Source organism: Mandrillus leucophaeus, unplaced genomic scaffold (genome assembly GCF_000951045.1).
Source record: "Mandrillus leucophaeus isolate KB7577 unplaced genomic scaffold, Mleu.le_1.0 Scaffold1199, whole genome shotgun sequence".
NCBI lineage: Eukaryota > Metazoa > Chordata > Mammalia > Primates > Cercopithecidae > Mandrillus > Mandrillus leucophaeus.
The window spans coordinates 390,429-404,851 of record NW_012100309.1 but is presented as its reverse complement, the minus strand read 5'-3'; the positions used below and the strand labels follow the sequence as shown (position 1 = coordinate 404,851).

General features: G+C 35.6%; 1 protein-coding gene across 1 annotated transcript in view; it reads left to right on the top strand.

The window, feature by feature from the left end:
- The first annotated feature begins 3,236 nt into the window (after positions 1-3,236).
- Positions 3,237-14,423, top strand: part of ABCD2 (ATP-binding cassette, sub-family D (ALD), member 2) — a 71,604-nt gene continuing 60,417 nt past the window's right edge. Inside the window, exons 1-2 of the mRNA XM_011967624.1 lie at positions 3,237-4,602; positions 6,119-6,299. Coding sequence (XP_011823014.1) covers positions 3,664-4,602; positions 6,119-6,299 — 1,120 coding nt within the window. The 5' untranslated portion in view covers positions 3,237-3,663. The remainder of the gene's footprint in view (positions 4,603-6,118; positions 6,300-14,423) is intronic.

Below are 14,423 nucleotides of genomic sequence, written 5' to 3'. Positions count from 1 at the left end.
GGCGCTGTGGCTCACGCCTGTGATCTCAGCACTTTGGGAGGCCGAGGCAGGTGGATCACCTGAAGTCAGGAGTTCGAGACCAGCCTGGTCAATATGACAAAACCTCATCTCTACTAAAAATACAAAAATTAGCTGGGCATGGTGGTGGGCACCTGTGATCCCAGCTACTCGAGAGACTGAGGCAGGAGAATCACTTGAACCTGGGAGGCAGAAGTTGCAGTGAGCCTAGATTGTGCCATTGCACTCCAGCCTGGCAACAGAGTGAGGCTCCATCCCCCTCAAAAAAAGAAAGAAAGAAAGAAACGAAAAAGAAAAAACTGAAAGAAATATCTTGACATTCTTAGTTTTTTACTTACATGCCATATATTTTTACTTACGTGCCATATAGACTCAATTGTCTATACGGCTTCCTGTCTTCTTGAATCCTTCCTCTTCCTTATCTGAAGGCTTGTGCCTAGTCTCAGACACTAGGACCAACTCTTACCCTTGAGATCAGGGTGAGGTGAATGGTGGGAGTGAAATTTAGGTGGTTAGAGTTAGGTCTTCACCTAAGTGGCTCAATATCAAATCAAATCTCACATTGATGTTTTCCACAGTTCAAGTAACTCACTTTCAACCTTCCTTGTACCATGATTCAGGTAACAAAATTTCTGTCTTGATCATTTTCCTGATAAACAATTCTTCATTCTCACAAGTCTCTCACTCCAGATGCTAAAAGCTTGTTTCTGCACTACAACCTCATTATCAGTTGGTAAACTGACCTACCTCCACCTAAGTCCTGTTTGAATCTCTAGCGTCCTTTGCTTCTAAATTTCTCACTGCCGTGCTCCTCCCCAATATAGCTGCCTCTGGTTGTATGAATTGCAAACCACTTGCCTCGACTTTCAGCTACTGTCTGACCCATGCGTCCTTCTGCGTACCATGTTCTGCCTAACAACATCCTGCCATCACCCCCAGTTAGGTTTACCCTGGCCTTTAACCTGTCCTGTCGCTGCTAACCCTTTTGTGTTTAGCTGTTAGGAAATGTGACAAAAATGAAAGGCAACCTTACCTTGCGTACAACAAAAGCAAGAGCTTAGGAAGAAAAGAGTTTGACAATAACTTCCATGACCACTATGATCTGTACAGACAGGCTTAAAAGGTCTTAATGGGATGATGGAGTGTGCTACTAATATGGCCAGTTATCAAAAAAACTTGCATGAGTTTGACACTCATGTGTCAGTCAATCTGCTGAATTGAATGCAAACAAATGAAGAGATATGTGATGACTGTCAGAATTAATATAACTACATAAGGAAGAAGTTTTAAAAACTTAAAAATATGATTACTTATAAAAGTGAAGACAGTTCTTTATTTGTGATAAACTCAGTAATGAAGATCATTTAATGCTGAGATGGATTTTATATTCCAGCACAGAGGTTTGCAAACTTCTCTAAAGGGCCAAATAGTATCTATTTTAGACTTTGTTGCATCCACCACTGTGGCTTGAAAAAAGCCATAGACAGAGAATAAATGAATGGGTGTGACTGTTTTCCAATAAAACTTTCTTTATAAACACAAAAATGAGAATTTTATATAAATTTCACAGGACAAAATATTCCTCTTTTGATGTATTTTCAACCACTTTAAAAATGTAAAAATCATTCCTAGCTTAAGGGTCATATAAAATTAAGTGGCAGGCTAGATTTGGCCCACCAGTTGTAATTTGCCAACTTCTGTTCTAGCTTAATGCATATTTTCCTAAGGTTCTAATTGACTGGAAATGTGTATGTATGTTGGGGGCCAGCTGCTGGCAAACAAAACTGGCTATAGCTACTTAGTATGCTCAGTGTCACTTAGAAATCCCCAGAAGTTTCAGAATATACATCACTTCTGTAAGATTTCAGTAGATACCACAAGCAAAGGAGCAAGCAGAAAGGGAGTTTTCCGAGAGTTTTAATGAGATGGGGGCAGGGAGAGTGGAGAGCAAAAAAGTGGTTTTTGCATATCCGAAAATATACTCAGCCTTGACTTAAAAAATGCTCTTGGCTGGGCGTGGTGGCCCACGTCTATAATCCAAGCACTTTGGGAGGTTAAGGCAGGTGGATCACTTGAGGCCAGGAGGTTGAGACCAGCCTGGCAAACATGGCAAGACCCATCTCTACTAAAACTACAGAAATTAGCCAGGTATGGTGGCGCACACTTGTAATCCCAGCTACTCGGGCTGCTGAGGCACCAACCTGGGAGGTGGAGGCTGCAGTAAGCCAAGATCGTGCCACTGCACTCCAGCCTGGGTGACAAAGAAAGACTGTCTCAAAAACAAAACAAAACAAAACAAAACAAAAAAAGCTTTTTACATTTTTTAAAATATGCAGAATTGTCCTTGACTGTTGAACAGTTTAAATCCTCCATTATGGATGTGAAGAAATTTAAGACTCTTAGTTTTTATCAAATAACCAAATAGAAATAGGAAGTAGCCAGTAGATTATCTCTACAGCTAAACAAAACAAACAAAAAAGACACTTGCGAAAGACAAGGAATTCCTGAAAAATGAAGTAAGGTCCTAGAGAAGTTATTTCCATCATCCAACACCAGCTGAATTCCCAAATGGTTAAACTTTGACTATAAGTGCTACCCCCCTCGAAGTAAAAACTACCTAACATATGGGAGTAGTAAAAATGAAACATTGATCTCATTTACTTAATAGTCGCCGCCTTGTAAATAAATATAAGTACATCAGATCTCCAGTTATGGGGCTGGAAGATTTTTATCATAAGGACAAGTAGGATGGAGGGGAAAAAGGGAGAATGTCTAGAGGCATATCAAATAATTATTTTCTGTAACACGGAAGACTTTTATCCTATTTATTTACAAGGGATACCCTCAATTACAACTTGTCTATTAGGTTCTGAGACCTTATGTGAAATCAGACCCCCAAAAAAGCCGGGGGTGGGGGGACGGAAAAACAGATACAAGTGTTTGTATTTGATATTTGGCATTCTCCAGTGTCCCTCCCACTTATCACTTTCTTTTCTGATCCCTTTCAGATTCTTTCCATGCTTTTTCCATATTCATTTTATGTTGATCCTCTTGTCCCTCCTCCCTCATTTCCGTGGTTCCTTCTCCCTCCTCGTCTCGTTAAAACTCTTGGAAATCTCCTTTCTGCTTGCTCTTGTTTGCGGTAGCTACTGAAATCTTACCGAAGCGATGTAAATTCTGAAACTTCTGCGGGTTTCTCAGTGACACTGAGCATGCTCAGTAGCTAGAGCGGTTTTGTTCGCCAGCAGATGGCCTGATTCGACCTCTCCAAAAATAGACATTTAACTCTCTGAACTCCTGTTTAAGGAAGGATGTAATTCGTTTTGCTCTCTCCTCATTTTCAAGGTTCAAAGGGAAGCTGCTAAGATTCCAAGGTCCCACCGCCCTCACAGCCAATGAGGGGCCTGGGAGGGAGGAGCTTGGTGCAGCTGGAGCTTCTGAGAGAATCATTCCCGGTAGATGCAGCGGAGTCTGAGCTCTGCTGCATCTGTCACAGCAGAACAAAATTAAAAACAAAACAGTGGAAGAGAAACGCTGCAGACTATGGGACGCTGTAGGACTTTCTGAAACATTTGCTGGGGATTTCTGTGAAGCATGATCTTTTAAAACGAATTCTTTTGGAAGCCGGTTTGGGTAACTGGGAAAATGACACATATGCTAAATGCAGCAGCTGATCGAGTGAAATGGACCAGATCGAGTGCTGCTAAGAGGGCTGCCTGCCTGGTGGCTGCGGCATATGCTCTGAAAACCCTCTATCCCATCATTGGCAAGCGTTTAAAGCAATCTGGCCACGGGAAGAAAAAAGAAGCAGCTTACCCTGCTGCAGAGAACAGAGAAATACTGCATTGCACCGAGACCGTTTGTAAAATACCTTCGCCTGGAGTGAATGCAGATTTCTTCAAGCAGCTACTAGAACTTCGGAAAATTTTGTTTCCAAAACTTGTGACCACTGAAACAGGGTGGCTCTGCCTGCACTCAGTGGCTCTAATCTCAAGAACCTTTCTATCTATCTATGTGGCTGGTCTGGATGGAAAAATCGTGAAAAGCATTGTGGAAAAGAAGCCTCGGACTTTCATCATCAAATTAATCAAGTGGCTCATGATTGCCATCCCTGCTACCTTCGTCAACAGTGCAATAAGGTACCTGGAATGCAAATTGGCTTTGGCCTTCAGAACTCGCCTAGTAGACCATGCCTATGAAACCTATTTTACAAATCAGACTTATTATAAAGTGATCAATATGGATGGGAGGCTGGCAAACCCTGACCAATCTCTTACAGAGGATATTATGATGTTCTCCCAATCTGTGGCTCACTTGTATTCTAATCTGACCAAACCTATTTTAGATGTAATCCTGACCTCCTATACACTCATTCAAACTGCTACATCCAGAGGAGCAAGCCCAACTGGGCCCACCCTATTAGCAGGACTTGTGGTATATGCCACTGCTAAAGTGTTGAAAGCCTGTTCTCCCAAATTTGGCAAACTGGTGGCAGAGGAAGCTCATAGAAAAGGCTATTTGCGGTATGTGCACTCCAGAATTATAGCCAATGTAGAAGAAATTGCCTTTTACAGAGGACATAAGGTAAGATAGAAATTAAGGTGATGGGTGAAATGTGAGACTGTTCAAACTGCCACTGAAGTGCCAGATACCATCTGTTGTCCTGTCGATGGACCCACTTCTTTAGTGTCTTAGATTCCTCTGACATCTAAACCTGTATTAAAATATATGCTTCATTACCCCTTTTAACCGTAACCAGTTAAAGAATTATAGGGTGCAAACTTTTCTAAAGTTTCATGAGAATAAAATTTGCAACACTCTGAAAAAGCCTACTTAGCCTCAGTTACTCAAATATGGTCAGAATTATTTCTAACGTGTTTTCTTAAAACTTAAATCCCAACTTGGTAGGTGGCCCTAGAGCACCTACCAGAAGAAAATATATATTTGGAAACTAAGACTAAACATGTTTCCATTGAAATGGAAAATTTAGAATGATATTCTTTGTTGTTCCTTTGTTGTCGAAGGAGGGGGGGAACCAGGATTTCTTACAGAAGACATTTTTAACAATTTTCCATGTCTGATCAATATGGAGCATCCCCATTCCCAAGAAGCATAGGAAAGTGTCTCACAAAATGGCATTTCTACTACTCTTAGTTCATGTTCAGCACTATATTTTGACAAAATGAAAAGAGGAAGTGAAATGAAATTTTGTCCAGCTTTGAAAAAAAAAAGCTGAGATTAGAGAAGAAATGAGGAGTACAAAAGGAGTTTCAGAATGTTTTCAATTATTGAAGATTTTCAACATTAAGCAGATCCCTAAAACAATTAGCCCAATTATACATACTCATAGTGTATGAAGGTAACTTCAGAATATGAAATAAGACAGAAATTTTAAAGGCAATGCAATCTTAATTTAAATGACTTGGTGAATAAAATAAAGTATTCTACTGTGGAAGACGGCATGTCAATCACCAAGCAGAATTATTTAATTTTTAAAGCATCAGTAATTATCAGTGTCTTTTTTAATAGCAGTAGCAACCTGAAAAAGAATATTTAAAGTAAATTTAGGACTCTTGCTCCCACTTGAAAATTACCTCATATATTGTATTATATCATATTGATTTGTGATTCTTCTTGAACTATTGAATTCAATGATATAAATTATAGTGTGTTTAGACTTCTTGCATAAAAGACAAAATCCAACAAAGTGAGTCAGTTCAAAAGTAGAGTCTATACATATATATGTCATGTGTCCATTTTCAGGTATTTTTGGTGTAACCAACAAGGACAAAGCTCTAACAATTGTTTATTCATATCTTACATAATATCATTTAATTTTAACATCTCACGCATAAAATTTAAATATCATAACTATAAATTACTTATATGTATTTTATACCCAACATTATGTCCACTGAGTAGCATAAACTTTTAAAAATAATACACATGTGACCAAAACTAAATAATAACTAATACTGGTATTAATCTGCATTTATTGGTTGTTAAGACACATAGATAATGCCATACTAAAAAAAAAAAAAAAAAAAAGAATATGTATATGTCTTTAAGGAAAGTCCTCAACTCTTTTTCCTCTCTATAGGTAGAAATGAAACAACTTCAGAAAAGTTACAAAGCTTTAGCGGATCAGATGAACCTCATTTTATCCAAACGTTTGTGGTACATCATGATAGAACAATTCCTGATGAAGTATGTTTGGAGCAGCAGTGGACTAATTATGGTGGCTATACCTATTATCACTGCGACTGGCTTTGCAGATGGTGGTAATGACATTTATGCTTAATCTCAAATATATGTTTAACATTATTTCTTTTGAAGGTGCCATTGCTAGTTTTATGTGGGCTAAACTGTGTACATAGCCATTATTCTAGTTAATAATAGTCCAAAACAATGGCAGACTTTACAGCATCCAGTAATAAGACCAGCAGTATGAAAAATAAGACAGTGGCTCAAAGACGTTTCCAGTTCTGAGCTATTTCAGAGATCTCTGATGCAGTGTTTCTGGGAGTTGACCTTGAGCAATTTTAATTATATTGCCTAATATAGGATGATTCTCTAGTTCACACTTAACCTCAGAACAAGTCATTACCCTCAGAAAGAGTATAACACAAGCTTTCCTTGTGTGTTATAAACGTTAGTTCTACACATCCCATACATTTAGTCTATAAATATTCTATAACTGAATTTGCCCTGTTTTGTGATTTGAAAAGTCAATTGACTACAGTGGGCAAGCAGGAATATTGCTTCAGGGAATGCTTAAATGCCATGGAACAAGGGCTCCTCTACTTGTGAATAACATAGATAACCTCTTATGCAGCATGATTTGGTGGTTTTGTAGGAATGGTGGTTGTCAAGCTGCAGCTGGCTAATTCTATCCTATCACTGTCTCAACAGTTTTTAATAACAGTTTTCATTCTTTGGAATAACAAAGAAAGATAAAGGCAAGGAAGAGAAACCAATGTTAAAATGTTGTATCATCCTTGGATGGGAGTTTGGATCTTAATCTGTTGGAACAGAGAAGAATTAACTGACGAAGTATTTTCTACTCTTTTCCTAAAATAAGACATCCCTCCTTAAAAATCGCAGGACTAAAATTGGCCATGGTGTTTAAGGAGCTAGACAAAAGCATAGGCTTTGTAGTGAAATAGAGTTTTGTTCAACTTTTGGTTCTCCCTCTTCCTACTTGTATCCTCTTAGTCTGTTTAATTAGAGTTGATTAAACTCTCTATACCTTAGTTCCCCATTTGTAAAATGAGAACCAGAAAGGCTACTTCAGAGAATTGTTGTGAGGATTTAACTGAATAATGTTTATGAAGTACAGAACATGTTATACTTGATATGTGGTGACAATTATTACCTAGAAAATAAAAGATGACAATTATTACCTAGAAAACTAAGAATATTGTTACAGAATCTATACTGTTTTATAGTTATTTTGTGTAGAATTAAGGATTAATAGCTATTTGTTTGAAGTGATCTAATAAAAACAATAATTACAATATGCCTAAATGTTTTGAAACAGTGCTTCAATGTTTTAACTAATGCTTACAAAAACACTTGTCAAAGTTGAGTTATCCTTAACATAAATATGTTCATTTTAGTAAGTTAGTATTTGTCAGCCTTTCTCTGTGGCAAGTGGTATACATATATCAATTATACTTCACAACTGAACTGTGTAATAGACAGTATATGTAGACCACTGAGAAAATTGAATTTTATATGGTTTTATGTTTCAAAATTTACTAAAAATAATTTAATTTTAAAAAGTTTATATTGAAAAAGGTATTGTTAGTAATAGTATTTTAGACATAATCCTTTCATAATGAAATAAAATTACTTTTTCAAAAGAGTATTAGAGAGAAAGACACTTTAAAATCTATGGTTTTAATATTAGTTTTACCAAAAAAAAAAGCCAAAACTATCCGATATTCACTTAAAAGGTCATTTCTTAAAATAATAATTCTCATTTAAAAAATTTAATATATAATGTACATTAGAGAAAACTCTATAGACAAGATTATGATGTAGTTTTGTTAGTCAGAGCTTGGACACACTGGTGTGATTAGAAAACCCAGGAGTATTCAGCATAGAACAACAAAAATGCAGCTATTAAGTGGTGACAAATTAATCCCACAGAGACCAGTAAAAAGTAAACAATGTATAGAAAGAATCTAACAAGCTTATTTAACAAGATGTAATAATATATTTAAAAATAAATCCTACAAATCCTGAAAATACCATGTTAAATTAAAGAAACATTAAAATTTTAGATTGAAATATAATAACCTCATTGAGGCAAGTGAAACAAAGTATTTTTTAAAGCTTCTTTCAAAAGAAAATTGTTGTATAGAGAAAAGTAATGTGAGAATTTCATAGACAGGAAAATGAATTCATATGACAGAATACTGAGAATGTTCTTCAAAATCTGTAATATTAAGGATTACTATCTGTGCTTGTAATGTTTGCAGATATATGTATGTATTTACCAAATACATTCATCATACAAAGACTTAACACATGAAAATACCAAGTGACTTTACTCAGCCAAAATAATTTTTTAAAGATAATAGTATATCTTTAAGGTTTTAGTTCTTGAAATTACATGCCATGTATTCTAATCTAATCTTCAGTCATTTAGTTGTCCCTTACGTTAAAGTGCATGATGCTATATATTTTAAGGCAAAAAAAAAAAAAAAAAAAAAAAGGTGGAAAAATAGGTGAGTCAGGAAGAAATGGCAAGGGGAAAATGTGAAGTAGAGGGGGGACAAAAGGGAATAGAATAAAGGAAAAAGAAGGTTGCTCTTCAAATGTTGGCTCTGCTATTTAATAGTTATCCTTTCTGGGAAAGTTACATACACTTTATGTACATCAGTTTTCTATCTTAAGTATAGAGATAATTATATACATCTTTCAAAATTTTTATGAAATTACATGTAACATAGTTAATGTGCTTTGAAACAGTCCTTGGCTAAATAAGAACCTAGGCAGAAGCAACTGTTAATATTTATCATATTCTTACCCTGTGGCTCCTGAGTCAGATTTCCTGGATCTTACGCTGGCTTTTTTGCTTTCTAGACTGTGACCCTGGGCAAATCATGTAATCTTTTGTCCTTCAATTTCCACATTTCCGAAATAAGAGAAATGATAGCAGGGTTGTTACAAGCATTAAATAAGATCAGATATGTAAAACTTAGAACAAGGCCTGGCTCACATATATTCAATAGATGTTTGCTAATATGATCATTGCTGTAGTTTAAAGGAGCAAGTTTGAAAGTGGATTAGGAATTCAGAAGTGAAAATGGAGATAGGAAGAACCTGCACAATTTTTGTTGGAAGGGAAAGGAAAAATAATTCTATAGCAGATTTGCTGTACTATCCACCTAAAACTTTAAGTGAAATCTTATGGTAAGGACAGGATTATATTTGTATTTGAATTCTCATAATAAAATTACATATAGAACATGACATTTTCACATCAAAAGAGGAGTTTAAAGGCCATCTGGTCTAGAGCCCCAGCTTTGCCTAAAGTCACACAGGTAGTTAGCGGAAGCCCTAAGGATGGAGGGCGTTCTGTAACTCCAGATTCACTGCTTTTTTCTACTGCATCATACTGCCACCATATTAGCTACATTGGAACTTACTCTGTAAGGAACGTGGGTAAGCTTGAGGCAGATTAATCATGGGACCAAATGGTTGGCAAAGAGGCATTGAAGTAGTTTGTTATGTAGAATTTCTATTACATTATTTTTAAAGACTACCACCCCTTTATTTACTTAGTATTAAGAGAATGACTGAAATTATGTGAAGAAAATAGTTACCTGAGGTCTGCAACCTCAATTCTTTAACATTAGTAGGCTGCCTTTCTTCTCTTGATATCAAAAGCTGTTCTGGGCAAGGAGGCCAGTGAAAGCTATGAGGTTCCTCTGTCAATATCTTATCACAGACACCTAACGAGCAGGAAAAAAGAACGTCTAAGCTACTAGCACTGCCAGTAATGTCCACATGTTTGTGATCTGTGAGTGTGAAGTAGAATATCAGGAGTAACTGAAAGACACTGCATGCACTCTAGTAGCATTAGTGAATGCTTTTATTCCTAAAATGTACTACCAATAAGATTATATCCATAACTTCAGCTTCTGCTGCATTATTGTCTCTCATTCCAATGTCAAATCATTGAAATATTATTTTATATTGTGGGCCAGTTTGGATATAATTGTACTCTTTTTGACCAATGAACATAGCAGTATTATCAATACATATCAAAGGCATACTTTAAAACTCTAATTAGGTATGCATATAAGTGACTATAATTGTTTAAAGTACAGTATATATGCCAATATGGGCATAATCATTAGTGTACGAGTTAATGAGTTGTCACAAAGTATACTGACCTTCTCACTACCAAGTAGTATTTGCTAGTTTGAAAATTACATAAATAGTATTATGTAATACATACTCTTTTATGACTAGCTTCTTTCACCCAGTATTATGCTTATGAGCTTCATCAGTGTTACCAAGTATAACCATAGTATATTTATTCTCATTGCTATATAGCATCCCATTGTATGACTATACCATTTTATTTAACCATTCTATTGTTAGTAGACATTAGATTGTATCCAGTTTGGTGCGTATTAGTAATAGTGCTGCTAAGAGCATTTTTGTCCGTATCTTTTGGTGTATATATACATATCTGTGGGTACTTAACTAGACGTAGAACTGCTAGATTACAGCCTATGCATAGGTTCAGCTTTAGCAGATTTTGTAAAACAGTTTTCCAAAAAAAGTTCTTTCAATTTACATTCCCAACAGCAATGTGTAAGGATTCTAGTTCCTCCACATCATCTTTGTCTGGTTTTTTCGTTTTAGACATTCTCATGAGTGTATAGTGGTACTTCACTGTGGTCTTAGTTTGCATTTCTCTAATGACTAATGAGGTTGAGTACTTTTATTTATTCATTGGACATTTGGATAGCCTTTGTTATGACGTGCCTGTAAGTCTTTTGCTCATTTTTACATTGGTTTACCAGTTTTTTCATATTGATTTGTAAAAGTTTTTATGTATTATGTAATGAGTCGTTTGTTGGATGTATAATATACATGCACACCACACACACACACACACACGCACACACACACTTAATCTCAAATATATTTTCCCATTCTACATCTTGCCTTTTTACTCTCTTAATGGTGTCTAATAGAAATTCATACTTTTAATATAGCTTAATTCATCAATAATTTTCTTTATGGTTAGTGATTTTATGTCCTATTTAAGAAATATTTGCCTAACTCAACATAATAAAGACATTCCTTATTGTATCTTCTAGAAATTTCCTTGGTTTTTCATTTCATATTCAAATCTTCAATCATTTAGAATGGATGTTTATATGTGGTGGAGGATAGGCACAGGTTGTAAATTTTGTCAAGATTTGTCAAGATGACAAAGAGAAAGATAATGAAGAGAAATAAACTCAGATGATAAGTTTGAAAAAAGTAGAAGAATAAACTTACTTTTTATTTTAAAAAAAATATACCTTATTTCTTTAGATAGGTTTTAAGTTTACAAAAATTGATCAGAAGGTACAGTGGTCCTAAATACCCTCTCGAGATCCCCATAGTTTCCCCAATGCCTTATATCTTGTATTAGTGTGGAACTTTCATTACAACTGATGAACCAATATTTATTTCTTATTAACCAAAGTTCATAATTTACATTAGGCTTCACTCTTTGTGATGTATAGTTCCAAGGTTTATGATAAATATATAAGGCATACCTTAAGTTTAAAATTCTTTCCTGTCTTTTCTGTGAAATAACAAGACATGTGACCAATTTTAAATATGCACTTGTTACTATCAGAGCTCAAAAGTAGCAGTAAAATGAACAGGTATCGTGTTAAATATGAAATCCTTAAATGAGGAACTTTTGACAAAATAGCTAAAAAAATATTTAGTGAAGACAAAAAGAATGTATTGACCTAGAATAAAAACTGCTTAGTATTTTAGGTCATGGATTTATATCTCTGACACTAAGGAATCTGGCCCTGTCCTAGAGGTCAGGCAATTGGCTGTTGGGTGCCTGACAAAATACTACTGGCAATGCTCTCACAGTACCTGCCAAAGAAGAACTAGTAGAATAAAAAGCCACATAAAATCTGGAGGAAGTTTTTGTTATGTTATTGCTAAAAACACGAAGAAGACCCAATAGGCATTAATCTGCCAAAGCAAGACAGAAATTATCATGCCATATGAAACGCCAGTCCATCTGTGCAAATGTCTTTTCCTCTTAACAGAGGCTTTTGATGAAAACTACTATTCAAATCCCTTTTAACCCAAATTCATAAAATTCCATAATTATTTTAGATTGTCAGCTGGATTTTCTATGAGCCGAAACTATTCTTAGCATTTTAACTGATTTAGCAATTTACTATTTCGGTACTCTTTTTGTGGCTATCTAAATTTTATCACACATTTACATGTCTTTAAGAATATCTGTAGTCTGTTCCCAGTCTATTTATGTAATCACATCTTTCGTTTCTCCCTTATACCAATGCTCATGAGCCTTTTTGTTTTCCTTCTTTAGGCAAACTAACAAATTAACTTCAAGGGGACTAACAGTAGTTCTCTAGAGCAGTGATTATCAGTAGGGCTAGGAGAGGACACATTGGACTATGGTAAAACATCTCCATTAACTCATGGTGCTTCTGATAGTCCATGAAATCAGTGCTTGACATCAACTCATACTGTAAACTTAACCAATTTGTCATTCAATTAGCATTACTTGACATGTCCCTTCTCTGTGCCATTGCCTACGCGGTACTTTTAATCTATTAAAATTGTATGCCATCTTCAAGACGTCTCTCAAAATCTACTCCTCCATGAAACATTTTCTGTCTCTTGCAGCAAGTAATAATTTTTGCCCTCTCCAAACACCTTGCATTAACTTATCCAGACTTCACTACATAATTGTTTAGGAATTTGACATCTCTCTTCTACCAAGCTATAAGCCCCCTCGGGAAAATAAAATCTGAAAATCACATTTCTTCCTGTTGTGTCCTGCAGTATCTTGCCTAATTTCTTGCACGTCTAGGTGTCCAGTAAATACTTGCTGGGTGAATTTTACCTTATGTTGTGCAGGTATCCCTTTCAAAATAAGTTGAGCTGTCTATGTACAAAAAAAGTAAAAATATCTGATAATCACAACAAGGCATAAAATATATATTTGCACTGAAATCCTTTGAGATAAATTAGAGTGAACTAAATATCAAAATGGGCATGGGGCTATCTATATCACTGCTACTTTCTTCCTTAATTTATAATATCTAGCTTGGAAATTTGAAGATAATCTATAGAAAGACCAGCTAGAGAATCAAAGTGATAAAAAGATTAAAGTAACAACCTGGAGAATGTAATTTTGAATACTAAAATAAAAATGGAGTGGATATACAATAATAGCAACGACAACTAGAAAAAATAATAACTGCTGATATTTAGAGCACTTACTGTGGGCCACGTATTAGACTAGCACTTTATTTGGTTTTCACCAATAACCCTTAGAACCCTAAGAGATAGAGCTGTTTGAGATAGTTATGTACCTCATTTTACAGGTGAGAAAATAGGTGTGGAGAAGTGTCTTGCCTACTTACCTTACTACTTGCTCATGAGGAATAAAGCCTAGATTCAGACCTAGTCTGATTCCTAGCTCTTAACCATAATTCTCCATTGACAGTAATTTTGGATGTTCATCCATCCATCCATCCATCCATCCATCTACTCATCCATCCATTCAATACACATTAAGGAGTACTATGTGTTAGACACTATGCTGAATATTAGGAATAAAGAATAAAACACACAGTCTTGACTTTCGAAGAAATTAAAGTTCACTGAAAGAGACAAGGATTCCTAGGAAAACCTTTAGTAAAGTGTTAACTCTTAAAGAAGGAGAAAAAGTTAAGCAAGAAAGGAAGGAAAATCTATTAAAGTCCAAAGAAATCACATATACAAATGCCAGAGGATTAACAGAGTATGTCATGTATGGGGTGCTGCTGGAGCACAGGGTGAAGGATGGTTGAGAAAGGTAGACAGAGACTATATTATGAGAATCAGCTAATTTACATTTCTATTAAAGAAACCACACCACAAATATTTGCTTATTAGTTAGTAGTATTAATATTTAATTACCAGATCAATACTATTTTATTGCCCAGTAGGTATTTTATTTTATTTTATTTTATTTTATTTTAATTTTGAGGCAGCGTCTCTCTCTGTCACCCAGGTTGGAGTGTAGTGGCGTGATCTCTGCTCACTGCAACCTTTGCCTCCCAGGTTCAAGCAATTCTTGTGCCTCAGCCTCCCAAGGAGCTGGGATTACAGGGATCTGCCAT